Raw genomic sequence first — 23,317 nt, 5'->3', positions numbered from 1 at the left:
TGTAGACGATTTCTTAATTAACTCAATGAAAGCTTTCGCAGCAGACAAAGGGGGATTGGGTTGGGTTGGGTTGGGCTGGGGATGGCCAATATCTGAACAAATATGCCAATTAAGTTAATAAATATTTGCCATCTGCTGATGTCAGTCGTCGCGAACGAACGAGCGCTTTTGACACCCAAACAGCAATAAAGATTTCCAAAAATGCTTTTACATTTTACAAATGGCAGAAGAGAAGAGCGCAGCGCTCTGGCTCGAACAGGCTCTGCCCTGGCTCCACGGGTTGGATCGGATCGGATCGGATCGGCGCGGCGCTCAGAAATCATTTATGTTAATCAACACATGTTTTTCGAAGTCATTGGCCAGGCCAGAGATCTGGGAATTTTTCGTTTTTGTCTGCCTATATACCCTTGCAGGGGGTATTATGAAGTTTGAAGACATGTCTGCAGTGTAAAGAAAGAAGTAGATCAGATGGGATATAAAATCATAAATATGTACTCACGAATGTCAGAGAAGAACGATGGTTTCTCCCATTACTTCGTCGCAATAGTCTTATCTCTTGACCTTTGCTCCTCTCACGCAATAGATGCTCTCGCAATTGCTTCTTTCTATTGCTCTCTAAGGGCAGTGCCACTCCATCAACAACGATGAGCTTTACTCATCGGAGTCGACTTTCGTTTTTAATCTGGACCGACATATGCCATATCTAAATTAAATGGAGCTGATGTATCTTTAAGGGTATCTCAAGACTCGACTCTGAGTGTAGTTTTTGAAGATCTTTTCTATATATTAAAATGCCCAAAAATCCAAAACAAAATAAACATATACAGAAAACGTGTTTTCCCCTCAAAGTGTCGCGCCGCCCTCCTCCCTCTCTCCCTCTCTCCGCCCATCTGTGTATCGCACAGAAACAAAATTCAAATTCAAATTCAAATTGTGCCCCGTTGAAATTTGCGCTAATGTTGCCATTTGTGTTGTTGCTGCTGCTGCCGCTGGGCCCGTCTGAAGCTTCTCGTGTGTGCTGCTGGGGCTGCTGGGGCTGCTGGGGCTGTGCTGTTGTCTTGAAGGTGTACGCTGTACACACACCATCGAAGTTATTTTTGGTATGCCCCACTGCGACGACTCCACAGACACAAGTACATATATGGCCGCCCCATGCCGAACAAGATTGCTGCTGCTCCGCGCACTGGAACCCCCACCCCAACACGCTGCGGGTTTTCTTTTCTAATTCTTATGCAAATATGCAGTGCCTCCGACGGGACGGGATGGGACGAGGCGGGACGAGACGGGACGAGTCGGGGCATGTCATGTAGCTTCTGTTGCTCTCCAACTGTTTGCATTTCAATAAGCGCACACGATTTATTTTTCGATGTTCAAATCGGAATTGCACACGGTTCGATCCGAGATCCGCGACCTGAGTCGCACCGAGTCGATTCTCGTGAGGGGCTTTTATGACTCAAATTTTCAAGTATTTCGGCATCGAAATCGGAATTCTAACAACGAGAAAACCACTTTTGGCAACCAAAAACCGTCAAGGGGTTGACAAAACTGATAACTAACACTTTTTAAACAGCCATAAATGACAGAGACTGAGGACACAGCGATAAAGTCGAGAATTTCTTGAGTAGAACGGAAATCAGAGCAGGGCGAAAGAGATAGAGAGAGAGAGAGAGCGAGAGAGAACACACAAAAGGTGTTCATAAATATAAAGAATACATTGCGAAAAATGACTCACAAAGCAAGTCATTCTGGGTCGGGTCTCGCGAAACCGCACTGGAAACCCGAAGTTGAGTCGAAATTGGTTTGTCATGAGACTTCACTCGAATCGAGCCAGAGATGAGCCTCAGACGAACTCAGACACAACGTTAATCGGTCTCTTTGCCCTAGGTTTAATGGCCTTAATGTTCCTAAACTGCCGCTCAAAGTGGGTCCTGAAGTGTCGTTTCCCAGCCAGCCATAAAGCCAATCCAAACATGTCTCTCAGTCTCTGCGGATCCCATTCCGCCCTTTGGTTGATTTGCCTTAATCTTCTGATTTGTTTAGGCCAAGCCGCGTAACCAATCCACATCCCAGCATGGCTTCCTTCTGCGTTAATTGTGGGCCCGCACAGACTGAAGGGCAGGCTGCTTATGAGGCCGACATGCAGAACGAATCCAATGGACAGCATTATTTTATAGTCTCCCTTTATCCCGGGCCGGGCACAACATAAACTCACACTTAAAATCAATAAACGTAAACTGGCCAACGCCTGGCCCGCCCAGCGCCCAGTGCCCAGTGCCAAATTGCATTCGACATGTGTAGGCCATAAAACTATAAAATAGCACAAACTTATGCCCCCACAATAACCATAAAGAAACGGACTAGCACTAGTGCTGGGCCCACCCCTAACTGAAAAAATGATCTGCCGAAAAAACCACAAAACAGCACAACGAAAGGAAAGATAATGCCGAGGCTGGGATCTCCTGGCAGTGGTAGGGGAAGGGGCAGGGGCAGGGGCAGGATATATCCTCCTACTTCTTATAGAGTTGTTGGTACATGCGTAAACAAGTATTTTTATGGTCTCGACCGACCCCCGAAGGCATAAAAGGATGCCCGTGCCCGTTGGCTGTGGACCAGGACGGGGATACGGCCATAAAGCCACTTAATTGCCATTTTATTACTGAAGCTATTAGGCCACAGCTAGTCGAGTGTCTGTCTTTCATTAGAAGGAACTGAGGACTGCAGACTGCAGACTGCAGTTCCTTCTTGCGCTTCATTTTCGCATCATTGGAGCCCTACCATTGGATAGCATATTGCACCATATTTGCATCCACAAACATATCCGCTGGGATCCAGTTGGGGATCACTGCGTTCTCTGTTCTCTGTTCTCTTTCTGTGGCGCTGCTTAGTGCTCCCTTCAGCGACTGCTTGGCAGCAGCAGTTCCATCCGGCTATATCTTTAATGAAATCTGCATGTTCTGCGCTTTAACAAGCATTTTGCTTGTCTACTCATGTCTCCTCCTCTCCTCTCCACTCCACTCCACTCCACTCCTTCTCGGACTCTTTTTCTATTTCTCTGGCCTCCTATCTGTCTATCTGCATCTCTTTGGCCGTGTGCCATTGCAATCCTTTTGTTGGGTCTCTTGGGGGTTCCTCGATCGCAGAGGGAAGAACCAGGCCCTGGATGTCGGATCCCCAACATAGTTGCACAAATCTTGTTAGCGCAAATATTAACTTGTAAATATGATGATGCCCCCATGGAAATTGTATGAATTGCTGATAAATATCATTACGTAGCAGTCTCCCTCTTCCTATTGTATCTGTATCTGTGTATCTGTGCATCTGTGTATCTATATCTGTGTTTGTATTGCATTTCGCCTTGCAATTCTATTAAGATTTTTATCTTAAGTGCTTGTACAGCCCAAGTATTTGTTGTGAGTGGACCCGTACTCGAACTCGTATTCGTTTTCGTATTCGTAATTGTTTGGCAAATCAGTTGAGAGCTGGAGATCTTAGGTCTCTCTCTGGCATTGCAATGATTGTTGTTATTGTTTGGGGCCTGATTACACAGTAGTAACTGACAATTTTCCATCGATTTTCGTAGTTTTTCTGTTGCACTATTGGAGCCTTACCCATGGACTGTCAGTAATAGTCGCTGACGTCGCTTTGCTACTCCTTAATCATCATAATTCCAAGCAGACACAGCACGCTTTGGGCTCGTAAATAAACATCCAGAGGAACCCAAACCAACTTTCATGAATAGAACAGAACAGAACAGAGTCAGCCAACTCTCCACTGATGTAAGACAGAGAGACAGAGAGAGGGAGAGAGAGGGAGATCATTCCATGCTGCCACCACAAAGACGTGACAAATACCCTAAACGAGCTACTTTAAAGCGTGGGAGCTGCATTCATTCTTATTCATTCGCTGGGAATGCAACAGCCCCAGATGGCGCCGTGTCTCTTCCTCTCTCTTCCTCTTCCCCTGGATAAAGTCTACTCATATTTCCACGAAACGTGCACATCAACTTCCTACTCTTCGTACTCCCCCACATGGGAGTATGGATGGATAGTATGGGTTACACCTAACCCCAACCGAAACCGAAACCCAAGCCCAAACCCATGGATGGACTAACTAATCAAAGCCTCTCCCTGGGGGTCTGGGTCTGCGGTTGGGTCTCCTCCTCCTTTTCCTCCATTTTCCGGTAGTAATTCCAAGCACTCAACGCAGCCAGCGGGCCAGCAGAGCGACACAGTTGGACATTCTTCTGCTGTCTGGCCTAGTGTCTGCTCCAGTTTTTCCCCCTCCATCCTCAAAAACCAAAAAAAAAACCCAAATTGGAAACTCTAGTCTATGCCTGGGACTCACGCTGCGTATGCGTATTATGTGTTCACCAGAGTTCAATAAACGATTAGAGGCAGTGCACGGTTCTAAGCGTTTGTCGTCGTCTACACTGTGCCGCACTGTAGCATGGGATATAGTCGGAGGTCCCAGTTCCAGTCCCAGTCCCGCGTTGCGTGTGTGCGTTCGCGTTTGCGTCTGCCAAAGTTATCGCCGCTTTTTACACTAAGACGAAGGCTAATATGTCATTTGGTCATTGATACGAGCGACGACGTTCGATCGGCCATGGCGAAGAGAAAAAGAGACAGAGACAGAGGAGTAGAGAGCGGAAGAAAGACAGAGAGAGAGAGCGACACTGCTTGCTGCGGGGCGACCAAAGCAAAACGCTTACTGTCAGTGTGAGGCGCGTATAATTAATTGCTCCTATCAATATCGCTGTTTTTGTTGTTGTCGTTGTTGTTGTTGTTGCTGTTGCGTTGTTGCACGCATCCCCCCGGCTGGGGATCGGAGATCTGCCTCTCCATGTTGCTCCATGTGGCCCCCATGGCCGATCGTTGGCGGCGTGTAGCAGCAGCAGCAGCTCATTGAGATAAGCCTGTCCGTTTATGCGATTTTTTGTTTGGATTTAGCATAAATCATTTGCCCCTTCCTCCCCCCACCGCCCCGCCAAATGTTATGTCAGCATCTTTTATAAGGCTAACACGAACTGCAGTAAGCTGTGTTCTATGACGCCAGGAATCCCAAGAATTGCCACGTCTTCGAGAAGCACAGGAGTACTGGGAGCACTAGGAATCTGTAAGAATAGTGGAACGCCAACATATAGCTTCGACAGCGTATTTCTCAGTGTAGAACTTACTATGAGGGCAGCCAGTGTTTATGGGGAAAAGCCCCCTCCATATCAAGTGCAATTTATTTATGCAGATCTGGTCTAGTCGAGAGAGAGAGAGAGACTGAGTCATCAAAGCGGATGTGTCCATAGGGCAGTAGGGGGGCAGGAGTCCATAAACAGCCAGCCATCGACTCTGTGTGGCTGTGTGAGTGGGTGTTGGTGTGGGTGTGGGTGCGGGTGAGTGGGGAAAACACCTTTAAGAGCAGAGCTGGCTGACTGAGGGATGACAACGCATCGTCGCGTCGATTCGATTGTGGATTGGTCGTGAGTCATGAGTCATGTCATGCTGCTGGTGGTAATAAAATACGGCCCGAAATGAATTGCAAGCAACTGTGCGGCAGCGAAAGTGTCTGGGGCATCCAGAATGAAGTCGGCGGCCGGCCCCACAATAGACTTTATGGCTGTGGCAATGGCTTCAAGGAATCGGACAACAGCAGGATCGCACTTTTACTCCCATGAAACTAAACAGGCTACGAGCAGAGGGGACCCAGGGGTCGCAGACGGCCGCAGGGAGAGGCAAGTGCAATATTTAAACTTAACACAAAGCCCGCAGCTAATTTATGCCTCACTCTTGCCCGTTCCCACTGTTGTTGCAACGACGGGGCTACTGTCTGTTGCATGCAAATGCAAAATGATTGATGTTGCCACGTTTTCCTCTTAGTTTTTTTGTTGCTCTTCGGGAAAACAACAACGAAATATTCTCTTTGTGCAAAATGTTGGCATTTTGAAGTGCGAGTAATTGCAGCTGCAATAGTTTTTCATGTTGCTGCTGCCGCTGCCGCTGCTGCTGCTGCTGCTGTTTTCTGGTCAAGTTGCTCGGCATTTTGGCAATGCAATGCAATGCCGGGGCTAAGCAGCCTGCAAACTCCTTTCACAAGACACAGCCAGAGAGAAAAATGGGTCTGCCAGGCCGGTGATGGCCACTTGAGTCTTTGAAAATTATAGACTGCTGCCTGCCTCGGCCTGGCCTGTCTCGTCTACATTTCACAGATGTCCAAAGAGCTTAAGAAACAACCTTAAATGCCAGGCGAGTGGCTGGAAAACAAAACAGACTGAAATGGCTCAAATGTTTGGCCGAAATGTCAAACAAATTTGGTAAGCCGGCATTTCAGTTCAGGGTTTCCGCACTTAAAAATGTACTATAAAAGTTTAATACATATTTCTGTGTAATTTTTGAAGCAAACTTTAGTGTAGAATCGATTAGAATCGGTTGGATTATAGAACCATAAAAAATAGATTTACTATTAAGCTGAAAGGGTATATGATTTTCGGCCTTTCGGATGTCCGATTTCATTCATTTTGATTTCAATATTTGATTGGCAGTACCCTTGATAGTCACAAAGTCTGGTTTCGGATACATTAATCTCTAGACTTATGCAAAACATGTTGTACAGACCGAAAATACCTTGGGCCAAAGGGCCTTCATTTCAGAGTAGAGGCTAATTACGAGAGCCAGTTCCACACAGCACACACAGCATAAAACTCAGGTGTACGCTCAAATTCCAGTGTGTTTCCGTGTGTGTATCTCAAGCTCCGTGCGTGTGTGTGTGTGTGTGTGTGAGTATCTGTGAGCACTCTCAGCTCTCAGGTAATTACAGGCCGAGCACATGCCACATTATTCTTTTGTGCAATGAGCACGACGCGACGCCGTTCCTGAACCCTGGCCCTGTTGGCCCCCCCGCGGCCGCCTAGCGGTTGTTGTTCCTGCTCAGACGCCAACGCCGCCAACGACGACGATGACGACGACGACGACACTTGTGCGCATGTGCAGCGGGGCTGGCTGCAAACACACACACACACACACACACACATGCACTGCGAGAAATACTATGTACGATACGCGATATGTTGCCTTATAAATGCTGAAAACTGCCGCTAGCGCAAAACAAGCCTCTCATAAACGTCAGTGAGGCCCGGCCGCCGCAAAAACCGGTTGAGTTATGAAAAATTATGATTGTCACCGGTCGGTCCATGCTCGGGGGTTCCAACTACAATAACATGGAAAACGGACAAGATTCTGAAGAGACCGAAGACGGGGATGCCCTCTAGCAGATCCTCAGAGGGGGTCCTGTAGCATACAGGCAGAAGACAGATATTTCCCATGACATTACTGAGATCTGAATGGACAATATTCAGGGCTATAGCTTTGTATGCAAGCTATTGAAGTTAACAGAAGTATCTGTGATGTATGAACATATACAAAGGTAGGTAGGTGTTTCCTGCCTTTAAAACCCCAATACTCTCTCAGTAAGGGTATAAATGTGTAACAATTTCAAGTTAAGCCTAAGCTTTGCTTTTCTCTGTTTTGGTGTTTTGCATTTACGCTAAAAGCCAACACCAAATAGACAACAATTACAATGCCAGCAAAAGCAAAAGCAAAAGCAACAGAGCAACAGATCAGGTACGGGTAACGAGAGTACGGATACAAGTACAGGTACCCCCGTATCCATGTATAATTATTTGCCCACGTTTCGCATGTCTTGCTAGACTGACTGTCGTCGTTGTCAGCATCACCACCACCACCACCACCATATGTACATACCACAAAAAGCGGCAGCAACATCATCCAGTTCGTGTCTAGGTGTGTGTGTGTGGCATTTCTGCATTGGATTGGCAATGTATGTATGTATGAGGCAAGTCATAATTTTGCTGCCGGTTGGTGTGGTTTTTTTTCTGCTTTGGAAGAGGGAGGGGTTGTGTTTGGTGGCAATGTGGCCAACATGTGTTGCAGGCCAACAGCTGTTGGCAACATGTTGCCAATGCCCCCGCCCCCAGCCACAGCGACAATTTGTATGCGGCGTGCTGTTTGCTGCTAATTTAAATGATCATTGCTGGAATTGCATTTCTATTTGAATGCCTTGCCGCTCTCCGCCCCAACACAACTCCATCTCCGAACCCCCTCTCTGCTGCTGCTGCTGCAACCGAAGTCTGGGCAATTGCGCGTGCAACATTTCAATTGCCAACTGCCACAAAGGGAGACGTGGATGTGGCAATTCTTGTGGAGAAACCAGCTAAGCTCTCGAAACAGCAGCAGCTGCTGCGTAAATTGTCATCCGCTGTCAGTGTCAGTTTTAATTAGTTTGTTTACAACAACAGCAGCATCAGCAGCAGCAGCAGCAGAAGCCCCATCCCAAGCCCAGTCCCAAGACAAAGACAAAGACACGCCATGCTTGGGGTCCATTGGAGCCTCTCCAATCATATCAATTTGGTTGGTCCGTCCTTTGCGTTTTTCTTCAATAACTTTAAATTGTTTTGTGGACTATAAAAATTTGTATGCACTCAGCGGTCAATAATGCACTGGGTTAATTACCAGTCGCCAGTCTTCATTCAGCGCCCGATTAGACAAAGAACAAAGTCTTATCAGGGAACAAAAGGCTCCCACTTTGAGTAATTTCCCTCAACGGAACTCAACTCAGTAACAGGCCAAGTTCCAGATAAAAAAACAACGCATTGGCGATTAAGAAGTCTTTGTTTCCACTCCAATCCACATTCTCAACGCATTTTAAAAATACGGAAAGACCTTTAGCAAAAACGCCCACAACAAACACGCCAGAGTTCCATTTCCAATAGCAAAAAACCCTAATAAAACTTTATGGCCAGCAAATTGAATGCCGTTTTATGGCCAGACCTCTTTTGTTATTCCCGAGTATGGTTTTTTTTTTTTTTGCATATTTTCTGTTGTTGTAGTATCAGCAAACAATAAATGTTAATTAACAACATTTATGTGCTGTGGCCTATTGACACTTGTCCCATAAATTTGTTGCTATTCGCAAACAAGAATTCGGTTTGTGTTTGTAATACGATTTCCAATCAAGAAGTGAACCAAAAAGAGTACAAAAAAAAGAACAGTTTACCCGAAATATAAATTAAACAAAGATAAAAAAGTATGGAATTGATTTTTGTGGAATTTCGGGGACCTGTTTTTTCAGGATGATCTCAATGCTGAGGAATTAAAATGAATTTGCATCTTTTTGGGCTAACAAAGAACTCCACTCCACTTCTGTGTCTCTTCCTCTCTCTTTTGGTAAATTATGTAATTTATTTAAATTTAAGTGGACCCGAATGATCGTGCCCCTGAATGGTCCTTTGATTAAAACCAACACTGTCTGCAGAACAGAAGGGGGCTTCAATTTAGCAAAAGTTATGGCAAAGCCTGCACATCTGCAAGTGGGGCTTACGAGTGGCCCAATCTTGAGCTGATCAGAGCAAACACACAGCCCCCACGATTCGGGCACATTTCTCATTACAAATTGAGTCATTAAATTTATTTATACCCGCTGAAAGGCAGTGAGCCGCACATCTTCCAGCTCCCATCTCCCACCTCCATCTCCATTTCCAGAAGCAGCCTCCGCAAGGAGCACTTCCGCGTTACTGCAACTGCGACTTCCATTTCTGGGTCAAATGTTTTTTTAGTGGAGCCCGCTCTGCCCCATATGCATGCATACATGGCAATAGGGAAAGGGAGGAGAGCCCGTACGGGGTATGGGGTACGGGTTGGACCCCCTTAAAAGTATAATTTTTTATGTCTTTTCATTACGGTTTCATATATAATTCTTAATAAGAAAGTTGGTCCCGGCTGGTCCCGGTTCTTCCAGGCTTTGTCTCTTCGGGGTTCCCGCGAAACGAACGTACATCGAAAAAAGTGGAACATTAAGTTGTATATTTTAATAGGCCATGGCAAAAATAAATATGAAATTCCAGCGCACATTTTGTGGGTCAACCCCGAACGTGAACTCTTGATTTTACTCTGCCCAAAAAGACCAAAGGAAGTCCCATGCCAAAGCCAGCTGCAAAGCCAGAAACAAAGCCAACACAAAGGCTCAAAAGTTAGGGTCTGGGCTAAGAGAGCCATAACCATTTGATTGGCGTGAAAACAACTCCAGTATCGGGCCATCAGGAGCCTGGCATCTCTATGATTTAGTGTGTTGGGGCCACTTGACAATAATTTACGCAAATAGCATAATTCGCTTTATGGGCGCAACATCATCATCACGATGATGATAATGATGATGATCGTGTGGATGGTTGAATGTCTGGATGGTGCTCCTGCAATGACTATAACTATGTAGTTTAAGAGGAGTGCTCGACGCGCTTTCAACGCCAACGCTGAAATTGAAACGAGCCCAGAGAGCCCCGAGCCCCGAGCCCCGGGCCCAGAGCCCAAAGACAGACCAAGACCCAGACCCAGTCTCAGACGAAGACCCAAGCGGCGTTATAGACTACGCCTAATGAGGCTTTTGTCTGTGGGCTGTTCTGTGCTCTCTGTCTCCCCATTTCCACATCTGGGGCTTCATGTGACTCACAATGATTTTCACTTGCTGGCTCTGTGATCTGCTGTGGATCTGCTGTGGATCTGCTGTGGATCTGCGTTGGTTATTTTAGCTGCGTGCCAATCGACTCTCGCATCTGGCAATGACAACAACTACAGCCAGTCGGTTGTAGACGGTGTCTGGAGTCTGATAATGCTTATAAAAAGTGCCGCTTACATGCACAAAAGCCATGCTACAAGATTGCATTCGCAGCTGCTGCTGCCTGGAGAGTCCAGCCAGCCTTCTCCTCGGGCCCGTTCCCGTTCCCATTCCCTGCTTTCTTTTAATTGCAATTGCAATCCCAGAAACTTACCATTCCACGCACATTCACCGATCAGCGCGATCAGTGCGATCACTCGATGGATGGGCATTGGGCTCACAGAAGATTGCCAATATAGCCTCACGCCATATCAAATGTCGAAATCTCGGCACCGCACCACACCGCACCGCACCGCACCACACTGCACCGAGGTGGAACCACTTGGGAGTATCATCGGAGGCGCGCACGCCTTAGAATTATTGGCGCTAGACATGCAAATCCATGCGGCACACTCAGAGGCTCGGCCACGGTCTACCATCGCTATCGATCCGCATACGAATCCCCATTCTATTCGATCCGATCCGATCCGCTTCGATCCACTGGCCCGTGGCTGTGGCTGTGTCTGCGTCTGCGTCTGTGGCATTCTAACGAGTTTCGTAATCGTCTGCTCGGCATAAATCATAATGGCTTTATTTATGCCGCGACAGTTGTTACAATTCTATCAGCAGACTGTTGCGCTTTTGCCCAAAAAACAAACAAATTGGGGGCCTGGGATCGAGAGCGTCCCCAATTTGGCCAGGCATGCCAAATGGTTTTCCTATCGAATATTTATTGTAAATTGTTTTCCGTTTTGTTTTTGGGGGCAGCAGCAGCATCAGCAGCAATGTCTAAACAATTGTGAGCTTCAATGGCTCCAGCAGCTGTGTTTGTTCAAGAGTGTGTTCGTTTTTTTCTCTTGCTGTGAGTGATTCGAGAGCAGAATGAGTTATATTAAAGTTTTGGGAGAGTCAAACCACTCGAGCTCATTAGCGGAACACTCAGCAGTAAAAATAGAGATTTATCAGCCGTACAACAAACACCTTGTGGAAGGAACACCTTGGAAGATTGAGATTTCCAAAAATCTCATTAAAGAACCAAACATTTGTCGCTGTCAAAAGAAGTAAAAAAGCATCATTTCCCGAGCATATGGAAAAATCTCCAGGCTTATATTTACGCTTGGCACCTCATTATGACGACCCAAAAGCCACTCGGCGTAACCACAGATACAGATATACAAATACAGATGTACAGATGCAGATACTCGTACTAGACATACATGGCGACAAGCCCTCTCAGCCAGCCATTCCCCCAAATAATTTAGAGAACAATTAAGGGGCGGCTCTTGCGGTACTCATTAGTAAACAAAATACAGCGCACGGAGCCGAGATGGGTGCATTCACCTGCATGCGGCTACAAATTGCTGCAGCGTCAGAGAGATGCATAGATACTCGTACTTTTGGGGGGCACACTCGGCGTGGATTGGGCGGAAGGGGATGGGGATGGGGATATGGCCAAGAGTCAACTGGGTCAACTGGCAGATTAGCGCTTCATCAGTTTCAATCGATCGGATCGCCGCCAATCACCGACTGATTGATTGCGGCCAATTATGGTCGTGTACAGCTGTATGTTTCTGTCGCTGTCCGTCGGATGATTATATAATAAATTTCCATGTGACTTTGATCAGTGTTCAAAGAGCGGTCTGCTCTCTGCTCTCCTCCTCGCTGTGTAAACAAAAGTGTAACAAGTTTTATGCATATCGATTTGGATATTTGAATTCGAATTTGATTTTGATATTGATGTGCACTGAACATTGCCCATGTTGTTTATTTTGTTGTAAACATCCGGACATGCAACAAATTGTTGCATATTGTGCAGGAAGCCATCGTGCATCGTGCAGCCAGGCCTGTGCCTGTGCCTGTGCCTCTGCCTGTCCCGCCATAGGGCGTACATATATTTTCGGGATTTTTGGGGTTTTTCTTTTGCTGTTGTAGAGAGATTGCATTTTTCCAGTTTATTTATCAATGGAGTTGCCGGCAGTGCAGACGTCGTCTCGCCTTCTTATCCCCCAACTCGATTTCTGTCTCGGTTTTCGGTTTTGGTTTTGGTTTCGGCTTCGATTCCGCGTCTCCAAGCCTCCATTTCGTTTCATCCAAGTTTTAGCCAAGAGTTTAATTCATTTTTAGTGCATTTAATTATTATGTGAGCGACGGCAAAATGTACACAATTTATTGCAAAAGGTGTGGCACGGCCCCTGCGCTTTAAATTTTATTACGACTACGATTACCATACAATTTGTTTTTAAAATTATTTTGTTTTGACACAAAAATATACAAAAAGTTCAATAATTTATGTGTCTGTGTGCTTTGGTTTCTTTGCAGGTAAATTATGCAAATATCTTGAACTGTTTCTGCCTGGTTTTGCAGTGCAGATCGCGTGCTTAGATACGTGCCCTGCCCTGTACGTACGGGTATGTATGGGGGTATAAGCGATGTGCGGATATACGTCGCAGTGAGACGTGCCAAAATGTTGACATTTATTGTGGCATCCCAGCAGGGAACTTCAAATCATTTTGGCAATGACAGTAAATTACTCATACGACATGTTGTAGAACACATCAGAGATTATATTGTAGGAAGTGCTGAAGAATGTGAAAATAAATGGGAATAGGATTTATCCAAGCAGCACCCTGTTAAATGTACAAGCGTCTTGAAGTATCTTCAATTGACACCTTCTTCAATCAACAACCTCGTTGCGCATACGCACCTTATGCTGCTTGCACATGCCTGTCTCTGTTTCTGCCTCTGCCTCACACTGACTGGCTGACTGTCTGACTGAGCAAAAAACCAAACGGTGTCTGCCCCGTCAATTTGTGGCAATTTAAAATTCATTTGACGTCGCAAGTCCTTGACACCCTTCTGTGCATTATTTTAATTACCAAAAGCAAAAAGCAAAAAGCAGCAGCGCCGCACGATAAGCAAATTCCAGCAGGGCAGTCCCAGCAATTTGTCATCCCGTTGCGGGGCCCGCGGAGGAGCTGCCAAGTGAGGGGCAAGTGGGGGATAGGCCCCGTTTGAGATGGTCGATGGGTGAGTGGTGGATGGGTGATGGCTGTTTCTGCTGGTTGATATTTATGCTATTTATGCATGTGCGCGCATGCTTCATTACGAATCCGCTAAAACTGTCACAATCGCTGAGCTCTGAGCATTTGTCAAACTGACAGCAGCTCTGCGCAAAAGCTCAGCGCACAGATTGCGCACTTTTGCGCTTAATCTTGACGCCCAGAAGAAGAGAGCGGCACTCACAGTCGCGCACGCGCACGCGCACTCGCAGAGCTGAGCTTTTGACTGGTGGCTGCTGAGCGCTGCTTGAGTAATGCCCGCTTAGCACGCACCTCCGGATCACACAATCCCCCGAGAAGCGATCATATTTCATGTGTCAATAAACGAGCACTTGGGCCGAGCCAAGCCACGCCAAAGCCAAGCCTTAGATGCGGGCCATGTTTATTGTTGCGCTCTGGGCTAAACTGTAATGATATTTTCATTAACTTGGCCTTTGCCAAAAAAGCTAAAAGCTAACAGCAGCACACAAAATAGAGACCCCGACCGACCACGCAAACAATTGAAGTTGAAATTGAATTTTTCATGAATTTTAGCGCTGATTTGAAGTTCAGGTAATCTCTGGCCATTGAGTGGCTATCGACGAGCGTCAATAATGCCGCCAATTATTGCCAGAGCAAACATTGAGTATTTGCACAAGGCGTCCTTGTCCTTGGCCCTGAGAAAACTGTGATATCACTGTGCTCGCTGCAGGCTTCGACTTGGGCAGAGAGTGGTCATGTTCCCCCAGTCCCGGCCCCAGCCCCTGCTTTCGAGTATTTCTCTAATTTTTTGACAAACTTATTATGCACTCAGCGGGATATGGCCGTACAAATTGGTAAAGTTAATTTCAATAAAAAGCCGTCACTCTGTCCCGTCCTGTCGTGTGTATGGCCTTTGGCATCGCCTGTCAGCCGAGTCTGTCAGTCATCCGCTGTACCGTACTGGAAAAGCCTGGAAAAGCCGCCCAAAAAGAGCCAACGCATGCAGTAATGTTACCGTTGCCCATCGGCCTGACTCATGAAGCGGCCACGGCCCGCTGTCATTTTAGCCATTTGCGTTGTCAGTCGTTGGCCATATACGAATGCACAAGGAGTGTACAAAGGATTTGTCCGTGGCCCAGGGGGCTTTGATTAATTGCCGACTTAGAGCCAAAGCGAAGCCATTCTCGTTAGGACCAAAAAAACCAAAAGACCGAAACCCAAACCAAAACCAAAGCCAAAACCAAAGCTGACGTGTGTGGCGTTGGCGTGAATCACTTGAGCCAAAAGGTCAGGCCAACAAGGTTGAAGAAATGCAAACTGCAAAATTAATTGCCAAGTTGTGTCTGGGAAATGCGGAAATTAATTGGACGAGTAACCGAAAACGAACAGAGGGACTGACTCTGCAACAAAGTTTGTGGCGCAACAAATTGGCAACAAATTCGGCTGGCAGCAGAAGCAGAAGCAGGAGCAGGAGCAGAAACCCCTCAATAAATGGCCAAAATGGTAGGAGAAAAGCGTTTAGCTTCTGCGCATTTTTGCGTGAAGAGAGCTGGAGTGGGACACAAAGAGACAAAGCGGGAGAAAGAGAGCCATTACCACGCAATGCAGTCAGTCAGGTGGGGTGGGGTGGGGGAAGGAGGCGGACTAGCGGGCTGGCTGGCTGGCAATCTGGGGGTTAAAAGGTTAATGGGCAACATTAATAGACATCGTACGAGGCAATCGTACTGACCGGTTCGAAGGCCCCGAAAAAAACAAAAACACTGCAAGGATCCCAGTACCAGTCGCAGTCCCCCGGCTCCATCTCCATCTCGGTCTCCGTCTCTGGATAGAGAGTGCCAGAGGCAGAGCTTTAATGTCGCCTTGATTGCCTGGCCCCGTGGCCAGAAAACTTTCCTCCAATCTGGGCATCAAAACGAATGCGTATTTAAATCTATCGAATTTTTCATTTTTCTTCCCCCATCCCCCATCCACCATCCCCCATCATGATCATGATGAAAAGCGAAACTCTTTCACTTCAGTAATGCACTTATGAAAAGCCCAATAGACAATTGCGGCAATTTGTATGCACTCTGCTGATTGGCCATGCATATGATTGACTTATTGATTGCCCGATCGATTGATCGATTGATTGATCGATTGCTAAAGTGACGAACTGGCTGACAGTAAGCGCTGGAACGAGGCTCCGACGCGGCCTCAATTAGCTAAGCTGACAGTCGCTGGCTGGCGGGCACTCAACGGTTCAGTTCATAGAACTTTGCTACCGTTATTCGTATCTATATATAGTATCTGATATATCGGCGACAGCCACAAACACACCCAGCTATAGCCTGTATGCTAATTATAAGTATGCCAAATCAGGGGTCTAGACTTCATAAATAATCGCCAATCGAAGGGGCAACGTGTACGTGTACGTGCCACGCATGCGCATGCGCAGAGGCAGCCCCGTACTCTCATGCGAGTATGCATATCGATTTATTTGTGTGTATGCAGTCAACTTAATGCACTGACAAATATTTACGATGTCAAATGCATTGCAAAAACACAAACAAAAACAAAAGCAAAAACAAAGCCCCCGTCTCCATCTCTTTCGCTCTTTCTGTTGAGCCATAAATCACGGGTTAAACATGCGAGAAAATCCACTCGAGGCTCGAGAAATGTTCGCTGTTTTGTTTTCAGTTTTCAGTTTTCTGTTTCTGGCTTTGCTTTTGCTTTGTACCAAAAATAGTCCATGTCTGGGGGCACTGCCTACCTACTTAACTTTTTAATTTATGCGTAAGTCTGGATTTAGTAGCTTTTCAATATTAATTTCGTACTCTTTATGACAACAGAGCAACACAGCCAACAACAGGCATCGCAGGCGCAGGCCCATAAATCACAATAACACAAATAAAGCACAGCACAAGGCATATAAGTGGATATATATATATATATATATATACCGCATTCGGATTTATGGGGAAAAAACAAGAGGCAGAGGCTTTGGGGCACAGTCCCATCGGTGTGGCATATTTGAAATTTATGTTTTCCGATGTCGCTTCTTTTATGATCGTTTTTTATCCGAGATTAAATTCATACGAAGGGGTATACTGGACGATGATAGGAGAGCAAAAGCAAAAGGGGATCGTATCCCTTTAATCCGCATGGAAAGCAGAAGTGTTCTACAGGAAGACGTGTCTACATCTTGTAATTCCCAGATTTTTCAGGTATCCTCAAGTAGCACCTTTCTTTTGCAACCCCTTTGGAAGTCTACAGGGTATTCCCAAGTCTTTTAGGCCTCTCTCTCGACTTCGTTGCACCTGATCCATCTTCATCGGATATTCATTAAACACATCCCACAGTTTTCTGGGCCTAAACTATTTGACAAATCGTTTGGTAGCCCGTCTGCTGGCAGCTTCTTTGGTAATAGGGGACGCACCACTTGTGTAATGTGATCCCCGCCAGCGACAAATAGGGCCAGTCCGAAAGTCCGGCAGTCCGACAGTCCGACAGTCAGCCAACAGTCCCACAGTTGGTAGTGAAATTTAACTAGCGGCTTTCGGGGCTTAATTGTATGACGTCGGGCCATCAACAGATCGGACAGCGCCGAAGATTTGCGAACAAATCCTATTAGAGCTGCCCGAAAAAGAGTGCCGCAGGAGGGTGTTGGAAGGCGGCTTGGGCAAACACACAAATTTAATAAATAAAATAAAATGGAAAATAATCATAAATACAAAGAGCGCGCAGCTGTGCCACAAGCTGCCACAATAGCCGGCCCGTAAGTGGCAAAGATCGCGAGACGCGACCCGGCCACAGTCCCAGTCCCAGTCCCAGTCCATGCCACATGGCTGGCAGGGGGGCAGGCAGGCAGAAAGGCAGCCATTTGGGAGCTGGATGTGAGGCTCATAATGGAGCCTGGCTCTTGGTTTTTTTTCTGTTGTTTGTTGCCTTTGTCTTTTGGCCTTTTCTGCGTGGGGGCGTGTGTAATTTGACATCTTCATGAAATAATTAAAATTATTTATTGTTAATTTATTTTCACTCTGGCCCCACAATAGATAAAGTGAAAGATAAGTCGGGCTCGGGTTCGGGTTCGGGATCGGGATGGAGTGTGTGTGCATTAAACAATTGAAATTAATTTGTCAAAGATTTGACAAGAGGCGTGGCCAAAGCACACAAAAGGCAGGCCTGGCCCGGCAGTGAAAGGAATTTTCCCAAGTTGCAACTTTCACGGCGCGCAAAAAGCTTTTAGCCGGGTCGCCAGCCAGCAAGGATAAGGTCAACCCCAATGGCCAATAAGGTAGCAGTTAGTCGAGTTCCGAACCAGCCCAAGTGCCTCTCAGCCGCATGCCACAAATTAATCAACAATGCGCGGCAGTGGGCGGCATATGGAATTCGCGGATTTGGCTACCTGCTGTCGAGAGTGCCCTGCGGCAGGCTGCATCTCTCGAATGCAATTAAATGCAGTTTGCCGTTTGCAGCATGGCGCGGCAGTTAATCATGCATCGACAGCTTGCCACACGGCCCGGTGCCAGTGCCGGTGCCAGTGCCAGTGGCTGCCCCAAACATTTTGGCGGTCACTTAGAAGTGGATGCCGGCCGGGACAGGGCAGCAGCAGCAGCTGGGAAAGTGTGGCGCGAAAAGCAGTTGGCAATTAAAACACGTTGCAACCATGACGCACAGATGGCGCGTTGCAGGCTCTGGGCTTTGGTTTCTGCGTCTGCGTCTGCTTCTCCGTGTGGCTTGTGGCTTGTGATGTGCGCAGCGAATCGGCTTTCAGCGGCGGAGCTCCAGCTCCAGCTCCATCATGGTCCGGACTCCGGACAGACAGCGAGACAGAGAGCGCCAGCGCAGGAATGAGGAAGCGTTTTGGCTGAAAGGCCCGAGACGCGTCGAGAAATGTGGTTAATTGATTTTTGTCTGCTACTCTCGCGCTGGGGCGAACAGTACAGCAGTACAGCAGAACAGCAGTGCAGTGCCCCCAGCCCCTTTTTGTTGTAGTTGTAATTGTAATTAATTTGCTTGTCTCTCGTTTTATTGCAGAATAACACTCCATGGCCATACGACAATGTCCAATGCTCGCGAGCTGGCATTGATCGAGAAATGGGCTGACATTGCCACACCGGCGACGCCGACGCGGCCGACTCTATCGCCGACTTCGCCGCGATCCATTGTCAAGTTCTGCTGCTGTCCGCAGCGGAGGCGCTACGATCTGAGGCACCCGAAGAGCAGCAGCGGCAGCAAAAATACGCTGCATGCCAGAAATATATTCGTTGATAACGATTTTACCTATATTGATGATGTGGCACGCCACGATGTAGCGGCGGCGACGACGGCCAAGCGACGCCAAGATTGCCACACCGATTACGATTGCCACAACTACGATAACTACGATAACTACGATAGCTACGATACCTGCGATAATGGTAATGGTAATGGTAATGACGACGATGCCAATGATATCCCTGACAACAATGCTGGCCAGAGAAACGACGGAAATGTGGCGCTGATATTAATGAATCAACGAAATCTGTCTGAACAATGGCGGCAGGACCACAAAGGCAACAGCAACAGCAACAGCAGCAGCGATCTATCTGCAGCAACTAAAACTTGCGCTGTCACAAAGAGCCCGCAGAGTGGCAATGAGCAGCAGCAGCAGCAGCAGCAGCAGCAGCAACGACAACCAACCCAAAGACTTAGCAATAGCTTGCAACAGCAACAGCAACACCAACACCAACAGCAACACCAACAACAATTGCAACAACAATTGCAGCAACATAGCAATAAGGAAAATACACTAAGCTACGACAACAACAACAAGCCGCGCTGTAATTATTGTAAATTACCCGACACCGCCGACGTGCCCCAAACGAACAGCACTACCAATACCAACAGCAACAGCAACAACTCGAAAATTGATTCACCGAAGTCGTCGAAGAATAAAATGACAATTACGACAGCAACAGCAACAGCAAACGTATCTGCAACAGCAACAGCAACAGACCTAGCTGCCACAGCCTGCGAGTGTGGGCTGACAACAACAGCGGCAGCAGCAGCAGCAGCAGAAGAGTTTGTGGGTGCTGCCACAGAAGTGCTGTGCAACGATAAAGCAACATTGACAGCAGCAACAACAACCGCAACAGCAACAGCAACACCTAAGCCCCGCATTGCAGCGCGTCCGACCACGCCCAGCCGCCTCAAGACTGTGATCAAAACGACAATGGTGAAGCGTAGTCCTAGCCATGACTCAACGCAGGCCATGCCGACGCCGACAACACATGTGCAGCCAAACAGCTGCAACAACAACAACAACAACAACAACAACAAAAGTAACGGCAGCAACATCTGCAACAGCAACAACATCGCCCATGACGAGCCCAGACGTTCGGTTAGGGAGCGCATCGCCGCCTTTGCGGCAGGAAATGGTAAGTTTCGAGCTCTCCCGCTCTCCCGCTTAATCAGCTTTGTGCAACTAAGTCGCATTGTCGCCAGAGATCGCCTGGGCGGATATGTTGCACATTCGAGTACTCGTACCCGTACTCGTGGGAAAAATCAGCCCCGGCCAGGCCCACAGTCATTAGGCTAGTTAATAGCGCTTGTTATTCTTATTGTTATTAATTGATCTGCACCATAGAGTGTCAAAGGGGTGTATCCCGGGAATATCCCGCGGACTGATGACAGAACTCCGCTAAGTCAACGAAGGTCAATGGAGGAGAGCTGGCGGCCAGCTCAGATCCTCGTCATTTCCGGTTATGAGAGATAAGTGTTTGCCGATCGAGTCAGCTAAGAGGCACAATACATAAATAAAACACAAAAAGAACTTAACGAAGTTTTAGATACCCTAACAGATTCGTGGTTCCTAAGATAGTGATAGAACGCTTAGCTAAGAAACAAATGAAACTCCGGGATTCTTAATCTTTGGTTGAACTATCTTCAAGTTCATCCAAATTATTCTCCCGTGCAAACTTACGGTGTACACCCTCTGAAAGGGTGTACAAAATTGATCGAAATTAAATATAAAATGCCAGAGAATGAATCGCCGCCAGGCATCTGAATCATTTGAGTACGTACCTCTGGGCAAAGGCAAAGCTAAGTAAAACCAATTAAAGGCAATTTCTGATGTTATTAAAATACTTGAAGATCAGTGAAAAACATCGAATAAAAAGGAAAACATGTTTGTGAAGGAAATGTGTATTTCTGTATATAAATATTCGAGTAGAAATGCCAGGGCGGCTGTTAAGGGCGTGTGCATATTTTTTGTGTGTTTGTGTTCCTCCGACGCGACTGCAGTTTTGAATGAATTATGCATGACATGGAGCCTTGGATTTCCGTTAACATGACACACTCACATTGGCACACCTCTGTGTGGCATGGGGCAGACACTCACACGCCCGTAGAGTCGAAGTCGAATCTATTACAAATCAATTAAATGCCGCAATGTTTAATAAAAAGCCACTTAAGGCCGCATAAAAAACTTCTCTAGAAAGTGTCTCTGTCTCCGGCCCCACGGAATTTGTGGTTAATAATAAATAAAGGAGGAAACTAAAAAAACTATTATTATTAATGCGTCGCCGCATAGGTCGGGCAATTGGAAAAGTCGTAAAAGTCTCATGCCGCCACGAGGGAGCTGCAACCAAAAAGAGAGAGAAAAAATTGATTGCCATTTGGGTGCAGCTCTACGCTCCACACTCCACACGCACTTGCAGGCTGCAGGCTGCGGCCCCGAAAAAAAGAAAAAAAAGAAAAAAAAACACTCCCCGGTCAGCTTTGTCACCAACTGTGTGCGTGGAGTGCACTCCATTTGATTCCAGACACGCCCCTTGCTTGAGTGCCACCCGCAGGCGGCGGTTGTGCAGCAGAGATTTGCACAAAAGGCAGAAAGCACAAAACACAAAACACAATACAGAAAGAGAAACAGGAAACACGTACACACAGAGCCATCGCCATCAACATCGCCATCGACGTCATGAGTGCGTATTATATCATTTTGATAGGCAAATGAGGCTTGAAAGCCGCCAGAGTCTCAGAGATCTCCAGGCCCTGCCCTTTTGTGGGATGACGTGAAATGGAGCTAAAGACATTGCAGAATAGGCAGTGGGGGGGAAGGTAGAAGGAAGCTGAGCACTGAGCTAAAGAAGGCGGCGTCTCGGGGCGCCTCTGATCTGTGTTGATCAGCATGACGAAGACGTTGTCCCGAGCCGACACACGTCAGCTCAGGGGACCAGCTCAAAGATCTCAGAGAATGCCCTGCTAATCGTCTTGCGTGTCCAGCCATTCCATTTGGCCCCGGCCCCAGCCCCAGTCCCAGCTCCATCTCCGCTCCCTGCCCCATCCGCGACAGCTTCTGCTGTGCTGTTCTGTGCTCACCTCTGCCTCCTATTTACTTATTTAGCCTGGTCCGCCGTGCTGGCTGTTGATATAAGCCCAGCTGCCCAGAGAGTTGCATTGAGGTAGGTCTCGGCAGAAGGCGGCCGGCCTGCATTTTGCAAGCAAATATTGGCCAAGACTTTCTATGAGAGCTTTTCACTGTGCACGAGTATGCGTCAGACAACCCTCGCAATCTCAAGTGGGGAACTGTATCTGTATCCGTTTCTGTATTTGTGTACTCCTCCCCTCCCTTCGGTGACACTTCTCTCTCGCTAGCCCAGTCATTCGCAATCGGCAATTAATCACGTTGAGGTGACCTCAGCGAGCGAATCAATCAGCCTCAAAAAACACACTCACGCACATACAGACTGATCAGAGTGGGACGTGGGACGGGGGACGGACAGTGGCCATTTAGCAGCGGACACACCCCAGCAAACAATTTTATTCCAAGCAAATAAGCAAACTACTTACGTACGAATGTTTTTTATTTTGTTTGGTTTTCTCGCTCTCTCTCTCTGTTTTTCGGGGTTTGTCTCTGAATAAAGAACTTTTGGTCAAGTCAATCATCAAATAGAACAAAGGCCGCGTAACTTATTTCCGTCCCCGGCTACCCCTTTTACCCCTACTTTCCTGCTAATTAGTTGGCCAAATGGAAGCTAAATTGGCTTAAATAAAAACAGCACACAACGGGACAGTAAAAACATGAAAGCCCGAAGCGTTTGATACGCCCGCAGGTCCATTCTTTCTATGATAGCTACATATGTATAAGAAAGAGTATTCCCAAATCCAAATATCCTTTCTTGATCTTCTATGACAGTTTCAAAAAAGAGTTTTCCCAAATCAAATAACACTCTCCAAGGGTATTAAGAAGGAAGGGAAGAAAGACCTCCCATGAACTTTCAACGCGTCTCCCACACGGTGCTAATGGTGTCCCTAATGTACCGTTAGCTTTGCACAATTGAAATGCAGCCAAAATGGCAGAAGAAGACAACTTTGCAGCCGAGTGTGGGCCTGGGTCTCGGTTTCGATCTGGCCAGGCCTGGCCTGGCGGCCTGCCAATCGCCTCAAAACGATCAATTGCCGGGGCAGCGTAGCGCTCTCTCAACCCACCCTCTGACACTGCTCTCTGCCCCTGCCTCTGCCTCTGCCTCCGCCAGAGACCCCCATAAAATGTTGCCAACTGTCTGTCTGTCTGGCTGTTTGGTCTGTCTCTGAGGCCCTCCGTCTTCGACTGACTGACTCGTTTGCACTGCTGATTTACGAGCTCGCCACGGGCCGTTGTGTAACGCATGCGATTCAGAATT

General features: G+C 47.2%; 1 protein-coding gene across 2 annotated transcripts in view; it reads left to right on the top strand.

Annotated features, from left to right (window-relative positions):
• cv-c (crossveinless c) overlaps positions 1-23,317 on the top strand; it is a 92,571-nt gene that overhangs the window by 30,325 nt on the left and 38,929 nt on the right. For both annotated transcript variants that reach the window (XM_033377033.1, XM_033377034.1), the window contains one exon: positions 18,690-20,071. In XM_033377033.1, the coding sequence (XP_033232924.1) occupies positions 18,715-20,071 (1,357 nt within the window). In that variant the 5' untranslated portion in view covers positions 18,690-18,714. The remainder of the gene's footprint in view (positions 1-18,689; positions 20,072-23,317) is intronic.

This window comes from Drosophila pseudoobscura, chromosome 2 (assembly GCF_009870125.1).
Source record: "Drosophila pseudoobscura strain MV-25-SWS-2005 chromosome 2, UCI_Dpse_MV25, whole genome shotgun sequence".
Classification (NCBI taxonomy): domain Eukaryota; kingdom Metazoa; phylum Arthropoda; class Insecta; order Diptera; family Drosophilidae; genus Drosophila; species Drosophila pseudoobscura.
Note: the sequence above shows the minus strand (reverse complement) of the source record. Positions and strands in the feature narration are given on the sequence as shown.